Source organism: Miniopterus schreibersii, assembly GCF_964146895.1.
Source record: "Miniopterus schreibersii genome assembly, chromosome: 4".
Lineage (NCBI taxonomy): Eukaryota > Metazoa > Chordata > Mammalia > Chiroptera > Miniopteridae > Miniopterus > Miniopterus schreibersii.
Window position 1 is genome coordinate 10,334,473 of NC_138105.1, and position 14,673 is coordinate 10,349,145.

The 14,673-nt window shown below is 52.9% G+C and overlaps 1 protein-coding gene across 3 annotated transcripts in view; it reads left to right on the forward strand.

Annotated features, from left to right (window-relative positions):
* RASGEF1C (RasGEF domain family member 1C) overlaps nt 1-14,673 on the forward strand; it is an 80,683-nt gene that overhangs the window by 38,949 nt on the left and 27,061 nt on the right. For 2 of the 3 annotated variants that reach the window (XM_081135576.1, XM_081135577.1), the window contains 3 exons: nt 9,361-9,543; nt 9,714-9,836; nt 10,635-10,772. In XM_081135576.1, coding sequence (XP_080991702.1) covers nt 9,361-9,543; nt 9,714-9,836; nt 10,635-10,772 — 444 coding nt within the window. The remainder of the gene's footprint in view (nt 1-9,360; nt 9,544-9,713; nt 9,837-10,634; nt 10,773-14,673) is intronic. The other variant, XM_081135578.1, reaches the window with a different exon arrangement.

The window sequence follows — 14,673 nt, forward strand, 5'->3', positions numbered from 1 at the left end:
CTCAGGGGCTAAAACACAGAGACTCGCTCTTGGGCACTCACCCAGGGCTCTGGTAGAGGGAAGGAGACTCAGGGCATATGGAAGCCATAGAGAGAAGATCTGGGTGGCATAGCTCAAGAGATCTAAAAGGTAGGCTACTGAGGTCCTGGTCCTGAGCCGTCATCCCACACAGCCCTCAGGCACCATCTCCCAGGGCCCAGCACTTCTATTCTTGCAGCACCAGCTGGAGAAAGTGCACTAACCCCATCCTCTAAATGCTGGCAACCCCACCCTGCCAAGCTCGAGTCTGGCATAAAGGACTGTTGGCTGCACCCAACAGGGACCTGAGGTGTGCTTTTATTCCCTAAAGAAACTATGGACAGACTCTTACACCATCATTGAACTGAGTGACTTCAGAACAAACGCCAGTTTTCCCCCCCTCCCACAAGTTAGGCAGGTGCCAACTCCAATGGAAGGCTCCCTTGCCAGGGTCTCAGGCAGCAGGCAGCTGTGGAGCTAGGAAGAAGCAGGCACTTCCACCTCCCATGGCCCTGCACCACCCCCAACAAAAGGCTGCCTGGATTTGCATTCCCAAATCCTGCTGACCCCATCCTATTAAATACATATTCTTGCGGGGAAAGGGGCACAACTTAGAGCTTGGACATTTGATGCAACTCCTTCAAAACCCTCCATCAAGGCCTCTGGTAGGGCACTGCAGAGATAGAAAGAGGCAAGCAGCTCTCTCTCCTCCAAAGGGCCAGTGCCACCCCAAGCAGAGGGGAAAGCCGTGATCTGCTCCTTCACACTCTGGCAGAGTGCCTCCAAGCTAGAAATCGAGCTGCTAGCTCTCAAGGCCGGAGGGCCCATGCCACCCCAACCAAAGGGTGGATTGGATTTGCATTCCCAAATCCTGCTAGCCCCATCCTACTAAACTCATACCCATGAGGAAAGGGGTATAACTCAGAGATTAGACATATGATGCAACCCCCTCAAAGCCCTCCATCAGGGTCCCTGGTAGGACACTGCAGAGATAGAAGGAGGCAAGCAGATCTCTCTCCTCCCAAGGGCCAGTGCCACCCCAAGCAGAGGGGGAAGCCTTGATCTATTCCTCCAAGTCCCACCAGCACCTTCCTGCTGGTGCACCCTCACAGGAGAAAGGGGACACAACTCAGAACTGGGACATCTGGCATGACCCGCTCAGAGCCTCCCTTCAGGGTTGTTGGTGGGGTACTGTCAAGCTAGAAGGCAAGAGGCTAGCTCCCCTCCTGAGGGCTGAGGACAAGTGCCACCCCAATCAAAGGGCATATTGGATTTGCATTCCCAAATCCTGTTGGTCCCCTCCTGCTAAATTCATATTCGCAGGGGGAAGGGGGCACAACTTAGAATTGGGACATTTGCTGTGACCCCCCAGAGCCCTCCAGCAGGTTCTCTGGCAGTGCACTGCAGAGATAGAAGGAGGCGAGCAGCTCTCTCCCCTTGAAAGGTCCGGTGCCACCCCAAGCAGAGGTCTCCCATGATCTGTTCCTCTAAGTTCTGCAGGGGGGAAGGGAGCAGGGAGAGCCCAGCTGACCCCATCTGGCTAGGCTCAGTTTTGAGGGGGAAGGAAGCTCCACTCAGAGCCAGGATATTCAGAGCACATCTACCTCAGAGTCTCCAGTCCAGGGCTTGAGCAGGAGTAGCTACAGAACTAAAAGGAAGAGTGTAGTTCGCCCCTCTCCTGCAGCACAGTTGGTGCCACCCCCAAAGGAAGGCTTTCTCAATCTGTTTGCCCAAGTCCCAGTGAATCCAGCCTGTCCTGTTGAGCTTTCTCCTGCAGTGAGGACAGCAGACTACACCCAAACTGAACCTGCGGTACTCTCCTCCTGGGGGAGATAGAGTTGGAGACTCAGGCAGAGTCTGAATGGTATGGCTCATGAATAGGGGCCACATTCTCTCTGTTGAGTGTCAGACCATGCTGCCCCAAACTAGGGGACCCACTAACCCTGTCTACCCAACCTGGTCACCCTGACCCACCAAGCCTGAGCCTTGTGGAAGGGTCAGTGGAGCATGGCCAACTTGGGGAGCAGAGCCTTCTTGCATAAGACTCTGGAGGAAGTCCCAGCAACATCAAGGGAGAGTGAAGTAGCCAAAAGGTGGCGCCAACCTCAGGAAGCCTTAGTCTTTTATCAATCTGACCCCAGCTCAGAGCTCCAGGAACTTGACCTGTCTACATCAATTGGCCCCTCCCATGCACACCCAGGTCCAGTAAATGCAGACACAAACAGTGAACAGTGTGGAACTCCAGACAGATAGCCCAAACTTGGTTACACACAACATCTGAAAGCAACCTGTACCTGGAACTCACCCAAGTGGACCCAGAATCAACACAACCAGTGGTGGGCTTCAGACAACACCAGAGCATGACCCAACCAGCCACACAAGCAATACACCCAAAGGAAGAATCTGGCAGGCACCAGACCCTACTAAGAACAATTCCACCTCAGGGGTAGGCCCTGCACAACATCTCATACACAGTATAGAGGTTTACCCTATAGCCACCCAGCCTGAAGGGTTAACTCCACCCACAAAAGGGCCAAGAGCATGCCTCAAGAAGCAACTACAACAAGGGGTGCACATAACCCACAAGAAACATTCCTGGAGCACAGAGCATAGGTGATCTGGAAGATTGTAACACTGAGCCCAACAAGACACCTCAATACTGCACCTGCACAGCAATACTGCACCTTGCTCAGAGTGGCTGGGTTGAGTCTAAGCCAGCAGCCTGAAAGTCAATCCCATGCACAAATGGGCCAACAGCAATCAAGACCCAATTAAAATAGGAGGGTCCACATAACTCACAAAAGGGCCATTCCTAGAGCAACCAGCTCAGGAAATCAAGGAGACTGCACCACTGAGTTCCAAAGGACACGTAATACATAAGGTCACCCGACAAAGACTAGGAGTCATAGTAGTTCTATAGTAGTTCTATAATACATAGAAGCAAACACAAAAAGGCATTGAAAATGGGGAGACAAAGAAACAACCTGAAGATGAAAGAAATGGAAAATTCTCCAGGAAAAGATCTAAATGAAATGGAGGCAAGCAATTTATCATATACAGAGTTCTAAATAATGGTTATAATAATGTTCAAACAACTTAGCAAGAACTATAATGAACTTAATGGGAACTACAAGAAACTCAGTGGTAACTACAGCAGCAAGAAAAGGGCATAGAAACCATGTATAAGAACCAGTCAGAAATGAAGAATACCATATCTGATATCAAGAATATCCTGGAAGGAATGACAAGCAGGGGCAACCAAGCAGAGGATCAAATCAGTTATTTGGAAGACAAGGTAGAAAAAAAACACCTGATCATAGCAACATAAAGAAAAAAGAGTGAAAAAGAACAAGGATAGTTTAAGGGAACTCTGGGACCACGTGAAACGTAGCAAGCAATATATGCATCATAGGGGACCAGAGGAGAAAGTGAGTAAGGGATAGAGAACCTGTTTGAAAAAATAATGACAGAAAACTTCATGAAGCTGGTGAAGGAAAAAGTCATGTAAGTTAAGGAAGCACAGAGGATCCCAATAAAGATGAACCCAAAGAGACCCACTCCAAGACACATCATAATTAAAATGGCAAACATTAGAGACAAAGAGAGAATCTTAAGGGCAGTGAGAGAGAGTCAGTTACCTACAAGGGAGCTCCCATAAGGCTGTTAGCTGATTTCTCAACAGAAACACTACAGGCCAGAAGGGAGTGGCATGAAGTATTGAAAGTAATGAAAAGGAACAACCTGAAAATAAGACTGCTCCATACAGCAAGGTTATCATTCAAAATTGAAGGTGAAATAAAGAGCTTCCCAGACAAAAGAAGGCTAAAGGATTTTAGTACCAACACACCAGCATTGCAAAAAAAAAAAATGCTAAAGGGACTGCTTTAAGAAGAAATATTGAGAGAAAGGAATATATACGTAAAGAAAAAATGGCAGGGCCTTAGCCGTTTTGGCTCAGTGGTTAGAGCATAAACTCACAGACTGAAGGGTCCTGTGTTCAATTCTGACCAAGGGCATGTACCCGCTGCAGGCTTGATCCCCGGCCCTGGTCAGGGTGCGTGTGGGAGGCAACCAATCAATGTGTCTCTCTCACATCTCTCTCTCTCTCTGAAAAGCAACAGAAAAATATCCACTGGTGAGGATTAAAAAAGAAAATGAAAAAATGGCAGTAAATAATTACCTATCAATAATAACCTTAAATGTAAATGGGTTAAATGCTCCAATCAAAAGACATAGGGTAGCTGAATGGATAAGAAAACATGGTCCATGTATATGCTGTTACAAGAGACCCACCTCAGAACAAAAGATTCACACAGGATGAAAGTGAAGGGATGGAAAAACTTTTTTCATGCAAGTGGAAACAAACAAGAAAGCAAGGGTAGCAATACCTATATTTGACAAAATAGACTTCAAAACAAGGACCATACAAGAGACAAAGAAGGTCATTAGTTAATACTGAAGGGATCAATCCAACAAGAGGATATAACCCTGATAAACATATATGCACGCAACATAAGAGCACCTAAATATATTTTTAAAAACTCTTGGGGGACATTAAGGGAAGATCAACAGCAATAAAGTCATAGTAGGGGAGTTTAACACTCCCCTGACATCACTGGATAGATCTTCCAGGCAAAAAATCAACAAGGAAACAACTACCTTAAATGACACACTAGATCAGATGGATTTAATTGATATTCACAGAACATTTCACCCCAAGCTGCAGAATATACATTCTTTTCAAGTGCGCATGGGACATTTCAAAGATAGACCACATGTTAGGACACAAAATAAGTCTCTCAGTTCAAAACGATTGAAATCATATCCAGCATCTTCTTGGATCACAATAACATGAAACTAGAAATTGACTACCATAAAAACACTCAAAAACATTCAAACACCAAGAGGCTAAATAGTATGTTATTAAACAATGAATGGGTTACCAATGAGATGAAGAAAGAAATCAAAAACTTCCTGGAAACAAATGAAAATGAACACACAACACCCCAAAGTCTATGGGACACAGAGAAAGCAGTCCTGAGAGGGAAGTTCATAGCACTACAGGCCTACCTCAGGAAAAAAGAAAATCTAATAAACTATCTAACCTACGACTAAAAGAACTAGAAAGAGAACAAGAAAATCCCAGAGTAGAAGGAAGGAAATAATAAAGATCAGAATGAAAATAAATGACATAGAGACTAAAAAAAAAAAAATACAGAAGATCAGTGGTGCTCTGAGATTGTGTTCACTGCTTAGAATTAACACCCAAGCAAATGCCTTTCCATAGCTTTTCCTCTTCAGGTTATTTTCTTGGGATACATTTCCAAGGATTTGATTAAGGTGAAAGGACACTATCCAACATAAGGCTCTTGGCACATGGAGCCAAATCTTGTACAATTCAAAATGACTATGACAATGTCCACACCCACCCAGCAGGATTTAAGGGCCAAACAGCATTGTTTTATTGTCGTTCATTTAATGGGTATAAAGTGGACACCCACTGGAGTCACACCACGCTCATGTCTGTCTGTTCACACGCAGAGCCCCAGGCTCTGCCAAGGCAGAGCAGCCGGCAGTCCCCCCAGGAACCCCATCTGTGGTGAGCCACTGAGCTCAGGCTCTATGCTGGCCCCAGGCTCCTGGCCCCTCCTCACATACACCGTGCAAGCTGTGGTCATCAAAGCATAGATCAGGGAACTGGTGATTTCAGGGATTTTCAAGGGAAATTGTGACAATAAACTATTTTTCCATCACCATTGGCTCTTTTATTTATTTATTGCTTTTAAAAATATATATCTTTATTGATTTCAGAGAGAGGAAGGGAGTGGGAGAGACAAAAACATCAGTGATGAGAGAGTCATTGATCGGCTGCCTTCCGCACACCCCGTCCTGGGGATGGAGCCCACAACCCGGGCATGTGCCCTGACCGGGAATCGAACCGTGATCTTCTGGATCGTAGGTCGATGCTCAACCACTGAGACACCTAGCTGGGACCATCTTCATTTTTAAGTGTACATTTCAGGGGCATTAAGTACATTCACACTTTTTAAAGCATCACCACCATCCATCTCCAGAACTCTTTTCAATCTCGCAAGACTGCAATTCTGTCCCCATTAAACACTAACCCCCCATTTCCCCAGCCCCCAGTCTCTGGGAACCTTCATTCTATTTTCTGTGTCTATGAACTTGACTACTCTAAGTACCTCATTGTTAGTGGAATTATATAGTATTTGTCCTTTTGTGACTGACTTATTTCACTTCACAAATGTCCCCAAGATTCATCCATGTTCTAGCATGTGTCAGAATTTCCTTCCTTTTGAAGACTGAATTTTATTCCATTGTGTGTATCTATCACATTTTGCTTATCCATTCACCCATCGATGGGCACTGAATTGCTTTATCATTGGCTTTTTAAAACTATACATGGACTTCCAAACACTGCCAGACAGTTAAAAAGTTTAAAAAGAACAAGGATTCTCTGTCCTGCCAGGGGAAGATCTCCAAAACGTGCTGTGAGTGAAAGGAGCATGGAGATAGGTGCAACAGGCTACTTTTTTGTGTAATAAAGTCAGAAAAGGGGGAATATAGGTTTATATTTGCTTGTCCTTGTATAAAGGAGCTCGGGAAAGACAGGAACGAAGGACAGCAGTTGCCTCTGGGATGGACGGACTAGGCGGGTGGCGCCTCCACCTCCACCTGCTACCTGCATCGTGCCCTGTGCCCCAGCTCATTGGAGCCCTTCACTGGGCCCCCGCCTGGCAAGTCTCTGCAGCTGCCCCCGCCCTCGGTCCTCAGCACAGACCCCCCCGTGCCCCCCCCCCCCGTGTTCCAGGCAGGCTGGAGCCCCTGCGGGGGGAGGAGGCCGGCTGTCCTCAGGCAGAGGCCGGGGGTGGCCCCACCGCCCCATCCTGTCCAGCACACCTACCGGGGGAGGGGAGAGGACTGGTAGGTGCCACCAGGCTGTGCTCTCCTCCACCCTCTCTTGAGGGAACACCCAACGCAGGGAGCTGTCACCCCTCTTCCTTCACCTGTGCTCGTCCTGCAGAGGAGGTGCCTCAGTGGGACAGTCTCTGGGCTCACCTCGCCTGCTTGTTGTTTGCCCCCCCGCCCCCAGCTCCAAGAGGTCCTGCTCGGTCCTCAGCGCCCAGAACGGCACCAGCAGTCACTCACACCTGCACACACTTGTGGATGAGTGTCCCTTAGCAACAGTGTAGGAAGGCAGAGGCTGCAAGTAGGAGGGAGGCCCATCCACTGAGACCCGGGCCTAGGCCCAGCTGGGGACGCGATGGCTGGTTGGAGGTCGGAGGGGCACACTGGCAGCCTGTCCACTCTCTGGGCGTCCCTGTGGATCACGATGCTTCTGGTCCCCACCCCACCCCTGGCCTCCATTGTGAGCTTGTAGCTCCAGGGCAGAGCTGGGCCCACACCATCCCCCTACCCCACGTGGCCAGCACCTCACACCAGCCCCCTAGATCCAGGCCAGACCCAGAGGTGCTCTAGGAGCTTCCCAGCTTGTCTAAAAGTGGTGGCATCCTGGCCTTCACAGAAGGGCCCCTCCCACACGTCTGGCAGACCGCTGCCCTGCAGAGAGGTTTTCAGAATCATCTCCACCTCAGCTACTGGCCTGTCCTTGAGAAAACTGGACTGGGATCTCCAGCAGGCCCCATACCACAGGGAGAAGGCTCCAGGTATCTGGCGAGAGAGAGCAGACCTTGCTGGCCTCGTGTGTGCTCCATCTTGTGGAATTAGGCTAGGACACAGGGCCCTGGGCTCAGGGCAAAGCTGTGCCCTCCCAGAGCTGACCATCCCCCCTGGGTCCCCACAAGCTCAGAGGCCTTCCCACAAAGATGAACAGGAGGGTGTGCTTTTTTAATTTTAGTTTCATCAGCTGAACACTGAATACTTACAGCTTTGCCGGGTAGGTGAAAATAAAGCTGTGGCTGTCCCCAGGACGAGCACCGTCTGGCTGCTGCCCTCCCCATGCCATGACCCAGTCCTCACACCCTCGGAGTGGCTCCCTGTGGGCTTCCTCTGATACCCAACATCAGCTCTGATTCTCTGATCCTCTGTCTCCTCTCAGGGAGGTCACCCAGGGGGTGGGGAAAGGCAGAAATGGACCAGGGACAGGGTCTGCTTTGCAGCAGCAGGGGCGAGGTGAGCTGGGCAATGGGGAGACTCTGATCCCTGGAAAGTCCTTGTGGTGAGCCCAAAGGACTCTGTGGTTAAGAATGTGGAGGTGGCTTACATGTTCTGCATGGGAGACGGTCAACAGTCACAGGTGAGGCCAGGGTCTGTGTCTGTGGAGGCCCTGGCAGGCTTTGTTCAGGAAGAGTGCTACAAGGATTCATGGCAGAGCCTGGGAGAAGCACAAGTCCGCTGCACACACTTGGAGGGTGCCTGCTGCAGGCGAGGCCCTTGACTTGGTCCCAGGTCAGAGGATGGCCCTGACCCCTGCCTGGAGGAGATTTGGAGGGAAGTTGCCATATGATAGCTGCAGGTGGCCTTTCTCTGCACCAGGCACCAAGAGCAGCACCCCCAGCACTCAACAGTGTTGACAAGGAGCATCTTCTGGTGCCCACCGGAGGTCAGGTCCGGTCTGAGTGAGAAGGGGGAAGGGGGTGGGTCGCTGCAGAGAAGCAGGGAAGGCTCCAGCAAGGAGAAGACGTTTTGGCCATGTCCAGAGGGACGGAGGAGTGAAGATAGTGGGGGGGGGGGCCTTCCTGCAGGAGGGAACAGCTGGACATGTCATTGATGCCTAATCACAAACAGCCTGGAGTGCCAGGCTTCGAAGGGCCACCGTTTACACTGGAGAGAGGCCCAGCTTAATGAGGCTCCCACAGTGGAGAAGTCCACAAGCAGTTTCAAGCACAGCAGGACCCAGGGCCTCATATGCTGACTTGGAAATGTGCTCACTTTCCTGGCCCTTTCTGGGGACAGGATGGTCCCAACAATGACATTCCACCAGCTCAGGGAGCCCGAGTGGAAGAGCTTCCAAGCGCCGCAGAAGTTCTGGGTCGCTCCTGAGGCCCAGTTCAGATCAGACTCATCCTGGGTGCAATCTCTGTGGCCAGGGGTGAGGGATGTGCTGATTGTCTGGGCCTTGCCACAAACACCCTTCACTGAGCATAGGAGTGGACTCTGGAATGAGCAGTCCCTTCACGGCTTGGATGAGAGTGGGGGAGAACTGGTGGGCTGGGGGTCCCTGGCAGCCCTCCCGGGAAGTGATCACTGGGTCCAGGTGGGCACAGAAGTGCCTGTGGGAGGCAGGGCCTGCCCAGCCAGGCGACCAGGGGCCAGCTGGCCCCAGCTTAGGTGTGTGCCACCTGCTCCTTGCCATTGCAGGCAGGCATGCCTCAGACACTGAGTGCCTCCAACATGGTCACCCCAGGCAGCCCCAGCCCACCCGCCACTGAGCCCATGGACGGTGAGCAGGCCGAGCAGTCAGTTCTGGATGGGGCTCCATCCTCAGCCTCCCTGGACACCCTGATCCAGCACCTGGTGCCCACAGCCGACTACTACCCCGAGGTGGGTGGCGCACCTGGTGGGGGGAAGGGGCGGCAGAATGGGCTCTCCTCCACCAGGCATGGGGGAGGCAGCAGGGCCGGGACTGGTCTTGGGCCTGGGGGGGGCGGGGCTGAGAAGCGTATCCCCTCGGTGCCCTGGTGAGCACCTGCCTCCTCTCTCCATGCCCCCAGAAAGCCTACATCTTCACCTTCCTGCTGAGCTCCCGCCTCTTCATCGAGCCCCGGGAGCTCCTGGCCCGCGTCTGCCGCCTGTGCATCGAGCAGCAGCAGCTGGACAAGCCAGTGCTGGACAAGGTGAGGGGCAGGGCGCAGCGGGGGCGGGCCTCGGGGTGTACTGGCCCGGCCCTGGCATGCCCTCCTGCACCCGCCCTCCCCTCGGAGAGGCAGTGACTGTCCCTATTCTCCTGGAGAGCAGCCCACAGGAGGTTTCTGACTTGTCTGAGGCCCAGAGCCAGAAGGCACCGACTTGGGATCTCTAACCCAAGGGACTGCTTTCCAGTGTCCGATGGGAGTCCTTGAGCTCACACCAAGCCCAGACCCAGGCCCCTAGGACCCCATCAGTAGGACCCCTGCCATCTGGGATGGCCTTGCAGCATCTGCTAGGCTTCCTGCCCCCAGCACACTCCATCCCCCCCCTCGTGGCCCAGCCTTCCTGTGGATCCCCTGTCCCTGGCCACATTCAGGTTGTGACTATCCATACATGTGTCAATGGGGCTGTTGTGGTGATGGAAACCAAACTACAATTGGCTGAAGGCAAAGGGACTTTGCTGCCTCATGTAAATGCAAAGCCTCGAGTACCACTGGCTCCAGAGGTTCAAATGACCTTAAACACCATCTTTCTCCCTCCTACCTCTGCTCCATTTTCCTCTGGGCCAGTCTCACTCCACTGCCTCACTCCTGCTCAGGCAGGTCCCACCCACATGACAACAGGGAGCCTCCCCGTGTCACCTGGCACAGGAAAAGCATTGTCGCGGCCCTCCTTGGCAGCCACTTCTGCTACCCTGAGCCCAGATCGGGCAGAGTGGTCGAGGCGTGGCTGATGTGGCTGCAGCACCCCTCACGGGTGGGGGTGCCTTTCGCCTTGCCTTGCAGGCCCGCGTCCGGAAGTTTGGCCCCAAACTGCTCCAGCTGTTGGCCGAGTGGACAGAGACCTTCCCGCAGGACTTCCAGGAGGAGTCGACCGTCGGGCACGTGAAGGACCTGGTGGGCCGCATCGCCCCCTGTGACGAGGTGGGCGAGCCGAGAGTCCTGCACCCTCACACCCGGGACCCAAGGCTGCTCCCAGGCCCTCCTCAGGGCCCTTGTCTCCCATCTGCTCACTGCAGTCCCGGGACATTAGCCCCGCTCTACCCCATCAGGCCCTGCAGAGAAACCAGGCCTCTGGCTTCGTCTCTTGTCCTCCACCCACCCTGCTCTTGTTGTCATCAGATGGCAGGCGAGGGAAGACCCAAAAGAGCGTCTGGACATGGCAACAGGGAGCCAGAAAGCCCAAGGCCTGGCTGAGGCGCAGAAGGGAAGCCCTGCGCTGGGCCGCCGCGCATAGCAAACAAGTGACTTAGCTGTTCCGAGTGCTTGGTGAGATGAGGGTGATCTCCTCCACCTCTGTCCCCCAATCCGTCTGGGAGTCAGCAGGAAACAGGGCCGGGGATGCTCAATGACTGGATTAGTCAGGAGGGGGCGGGGTGGACGCAGGGAGAGGAGGTGCTGGCTGACTGGCTGGACAGATAGACGGCTACTTTGATGAATGGGTGGAGGGGGAACATGGATGTTTGAGTAGTTGGATGTGCAGGGGGATTTACGGGATGAGCGGACGTGGGAAGATTGATGGATAGGAGGTGGGTGGGGCTGGAATAGATGGGTGGGTGGATGGCTACGTGTGGGGGTGGGTGGACGGACGGATGAGTGGATGGATTGGTGGGTGGAAGGGTGAGTGGGTAGCTGTTAGAAAGGTGGGAGGAAGGGTAGATGGTGAGTTGATGGATCTGTGGGTGGGTGACTGTATAAAAGGGGCAGTGAACTATAGCAGATTGGTGCAGAAGAGAGAGGTGGGGGTGGGGGTGGAATAGCAGGTATATGAGGGGATGAGAACTCCGTCTCTTGCTTCCCCCCCCCCCCACCCGGAGGCCTTCAGCAGTGATGAGGTCTAAGCCGTTCACAAGACATGACTATGGGCCCTTAGCAGTCCTGCCTCTGCCACTGGCACAGCCACTTCAGAGGCAGGCCCTGCCGTCTTGTCCTAGTGGTGGGATAGGTGTAGGTCCTGGGCTGGTCTCCTTGAGAAGCTCAGCCTCCTCACTCAGGCCTGTGCTGAGAAATCCTTCCTAACTACCCAGTGGGAAGAAATGATACAACTGAGACCCATGAATGGGCTGTTGAGAGCAGTCATCCACCAGGTGTGGGTTTTTGGAGCAGAACTAATTCATTCAGGACACTTTTTCAACCCTTTCTTTGGGATCCAATTAAGTGTGCTGAGTGGTGTGAGCTGGAACCAGGGTTCCCCACCCAGGCCTGGGCCAGGGGCCCCCAAGTGTCCTCATGATCCCCAGGTTGTCCATCCACAGAAAGCTCCTGCTCCAAGGGGAGGTCCTCTAGGTACAGGTTCCCCTACCTTGGTCACTGTAGATGGGCTTTGGGTTGATCCCCTCCTGGCACGGGCAGGGGGGAGCAGGGGAGCTCTGCTCCTTCCTTAATGAGAAAGGGCCTTTAGAACTTGGGTAAGGGATCTGGGTCAGACCTCTTGAGCCCAGATACAGGCTTGGGAACCAAGGCTGTGTGACCTCGGGCAAGATGCCTCTCCTCTCTGAGCCTCAGTGCTTCATCAGTAAAATGGAGGCACTAACTGTTCCCACCACACAGGTTTGAGTCAAAGCCCCTGAAATCACATGTGCTCTTATTTTAGCACCTGGTAAATGTGAGCTCTGATGAGAAACAAATTCTTTCCAAAATTCGGGCATATGGGGACTATTTTTAACTTTATGAAACTTTTCTTATGGAACATTTCAAACACACAAAGTTAGAGAATAGTAACCATAAACTCCTGTGTACCCAGCACCTAGCTTCAGCCATCAACATTTCACCAAACTTGTTTCTTCTGTCCCCTCATACACTTCCCCTGCCAAATTATTTTAAAACAAATCATAGACATATTCTTGCTCCAAAATTATTTCAGCATTATTTTCTTACCTGGGGGTAGAATCAAATGATATAAAGTGCCATGCACAAGACAATGAGGTGAGTGCGAGGGTTGTCAGAGCTGTGTGTCCTTGGGCAAGTTACTTTACTTCTCTGAGTGTTAAATTTCTTTTATAAGAGGGAGGGTGATAATCCCTCCCACCCAGGACTGTGAGGAGAACATGAACTCAGGGATTCTGAGGAGACAGCAAAGGGCCAGGGCCTGTGAAGCTTCCCCATCTGAGCAACCAAGAAGGCGACACCTTTCTCCCTCCTCCCTCCCCCTTTCCCTGGAGCCTTGTCCTCGCTGTACTCCCACCACCTCTCAGCAGCTGGGAGCAAAAGGCTGCGGAGGAGCTGGGAAGGCCGTTCTTCATGACTATGGGCTCTGGGGATTCCCACGGAAGCCTTCCCAGCACTCTGGGCCACCCTTTGCTGGCAGGAAACCGAGGGGTGTTCCTTGGAGGGGCTCCCAGTGTGTTTTGACTCAAGGAGGCCAATGCTAAAGGTGAGGGAGCCTGGAAGAGCAAAAGCGTCAGCCCTGAGAAGGGAGAGAGCCCAGGGGGCCCTGGCTACCCCCTCGGCCTGTGCGGAGGAGGCTGGCCTTACTTTCCCACTGGCTCACTCGACTGTCTGCTGGACTGACCCTGCTGCCCCCCTCCTGCTCCCCTGAAGACACAGGTGGCAGAAAGCTGGCACAGAGAACAAACTGCCCAGGAACAGTGGAGGCTGCTTAGCCCACTGGACATTGGCCCTGGGATGGCTCGGGGAGGTTTTCAAGAACTTCAGAGAACAAAGGCCTCCTGTCGGGTCAGAGACAGGGGCTCTAACCAGGAAACACACAGTCCACGAGAACTTGGAGGCACCTGGGGAGCTGGGGCTGCACCCTCGGATGACCTCCGCACTTGAACCCCACTATGTGCATGTAGCAGGTGGCTCTGTGGACATGGATGGAGAAGATGGTCGGGCCCCGTTCTCCCAGCCTGCAGACAAGCTGTGAGGGGTGTGCTGTGCTGTGCCGTGAGGGGACAGACTGGTGCTCCAGGACATGGGCTCCTGCAGGGACAAGGAACCTCGCCATTCCCAGGAGGGTCTCTGCATGGGCCCAGCTGTACCTCGGAGTTCTCCTAGCCTCCATCTACGGGGGTGTAAAGTCAGCGAGAAAATGAAAGGAGGTCAAAGAGAAAGGCAAATCCATTCTCACATTCAGAGGGGGAGCTGAAGATTTGGGAAAGAAGCAGCCAGTAGGCTTGTGGTTAACACCACTGGAAAAATTCTCAACGAATTAGCACACAGGAAATGATAATTACTTGGAATGAATATTGGTTCAACAGGAGCAGGTCCTGCTAAATTACCTGCATATTTGCAAACAGGGTAAGCGTGTGGTCCTGTCAAACCATCGGCACACGTGTGCTGCATCCTTGACTTCAGGAGGGCTCCCTGGTCCACCCTGGAGAAGCTGGCTGGCTAGAAGCCGGCGAAGGCCATGTTCATCCATCAGCAAACGTGTGTGGGCCCCTAGGTGAGCCAGACACTGCCCTTCATGCTGGGCCTGAGCAACGTGGCCCGTGTGCTGTGCAGGGAGCAGCGAGAAGAGAGGTGGGGGAGGGCGGCCCAAACGGGCAAGGGCACGGCTGGGAAGGAGGGACCTGATGCCCATCGGCCAGAGGCCGAGAAGGGTCTGCCAGAGGGAGAAGGCTGCGGGGCCCTGCTGGCGGGATGGGGTAGGGGTGGGGAAGGGGTCAAGGGATAGAAGAGTGGCCTGTGTCTGGAGCATGAGCAAGGGGAGCAAGGGCCACATGGAGGCCATTGAGCGAGGCCAGAGCTGACCTCGGGGCCTCCCAGACACAGGGCTTTTGTCCTTGTGAAAGTGTAGAGATGCAGGGTCCGATGTGCATTTTGAACACACTGCTGGCAGCAGAGTAGGGTGGAGCGAGGCTGGTGTCAATGCAGGGGGCCC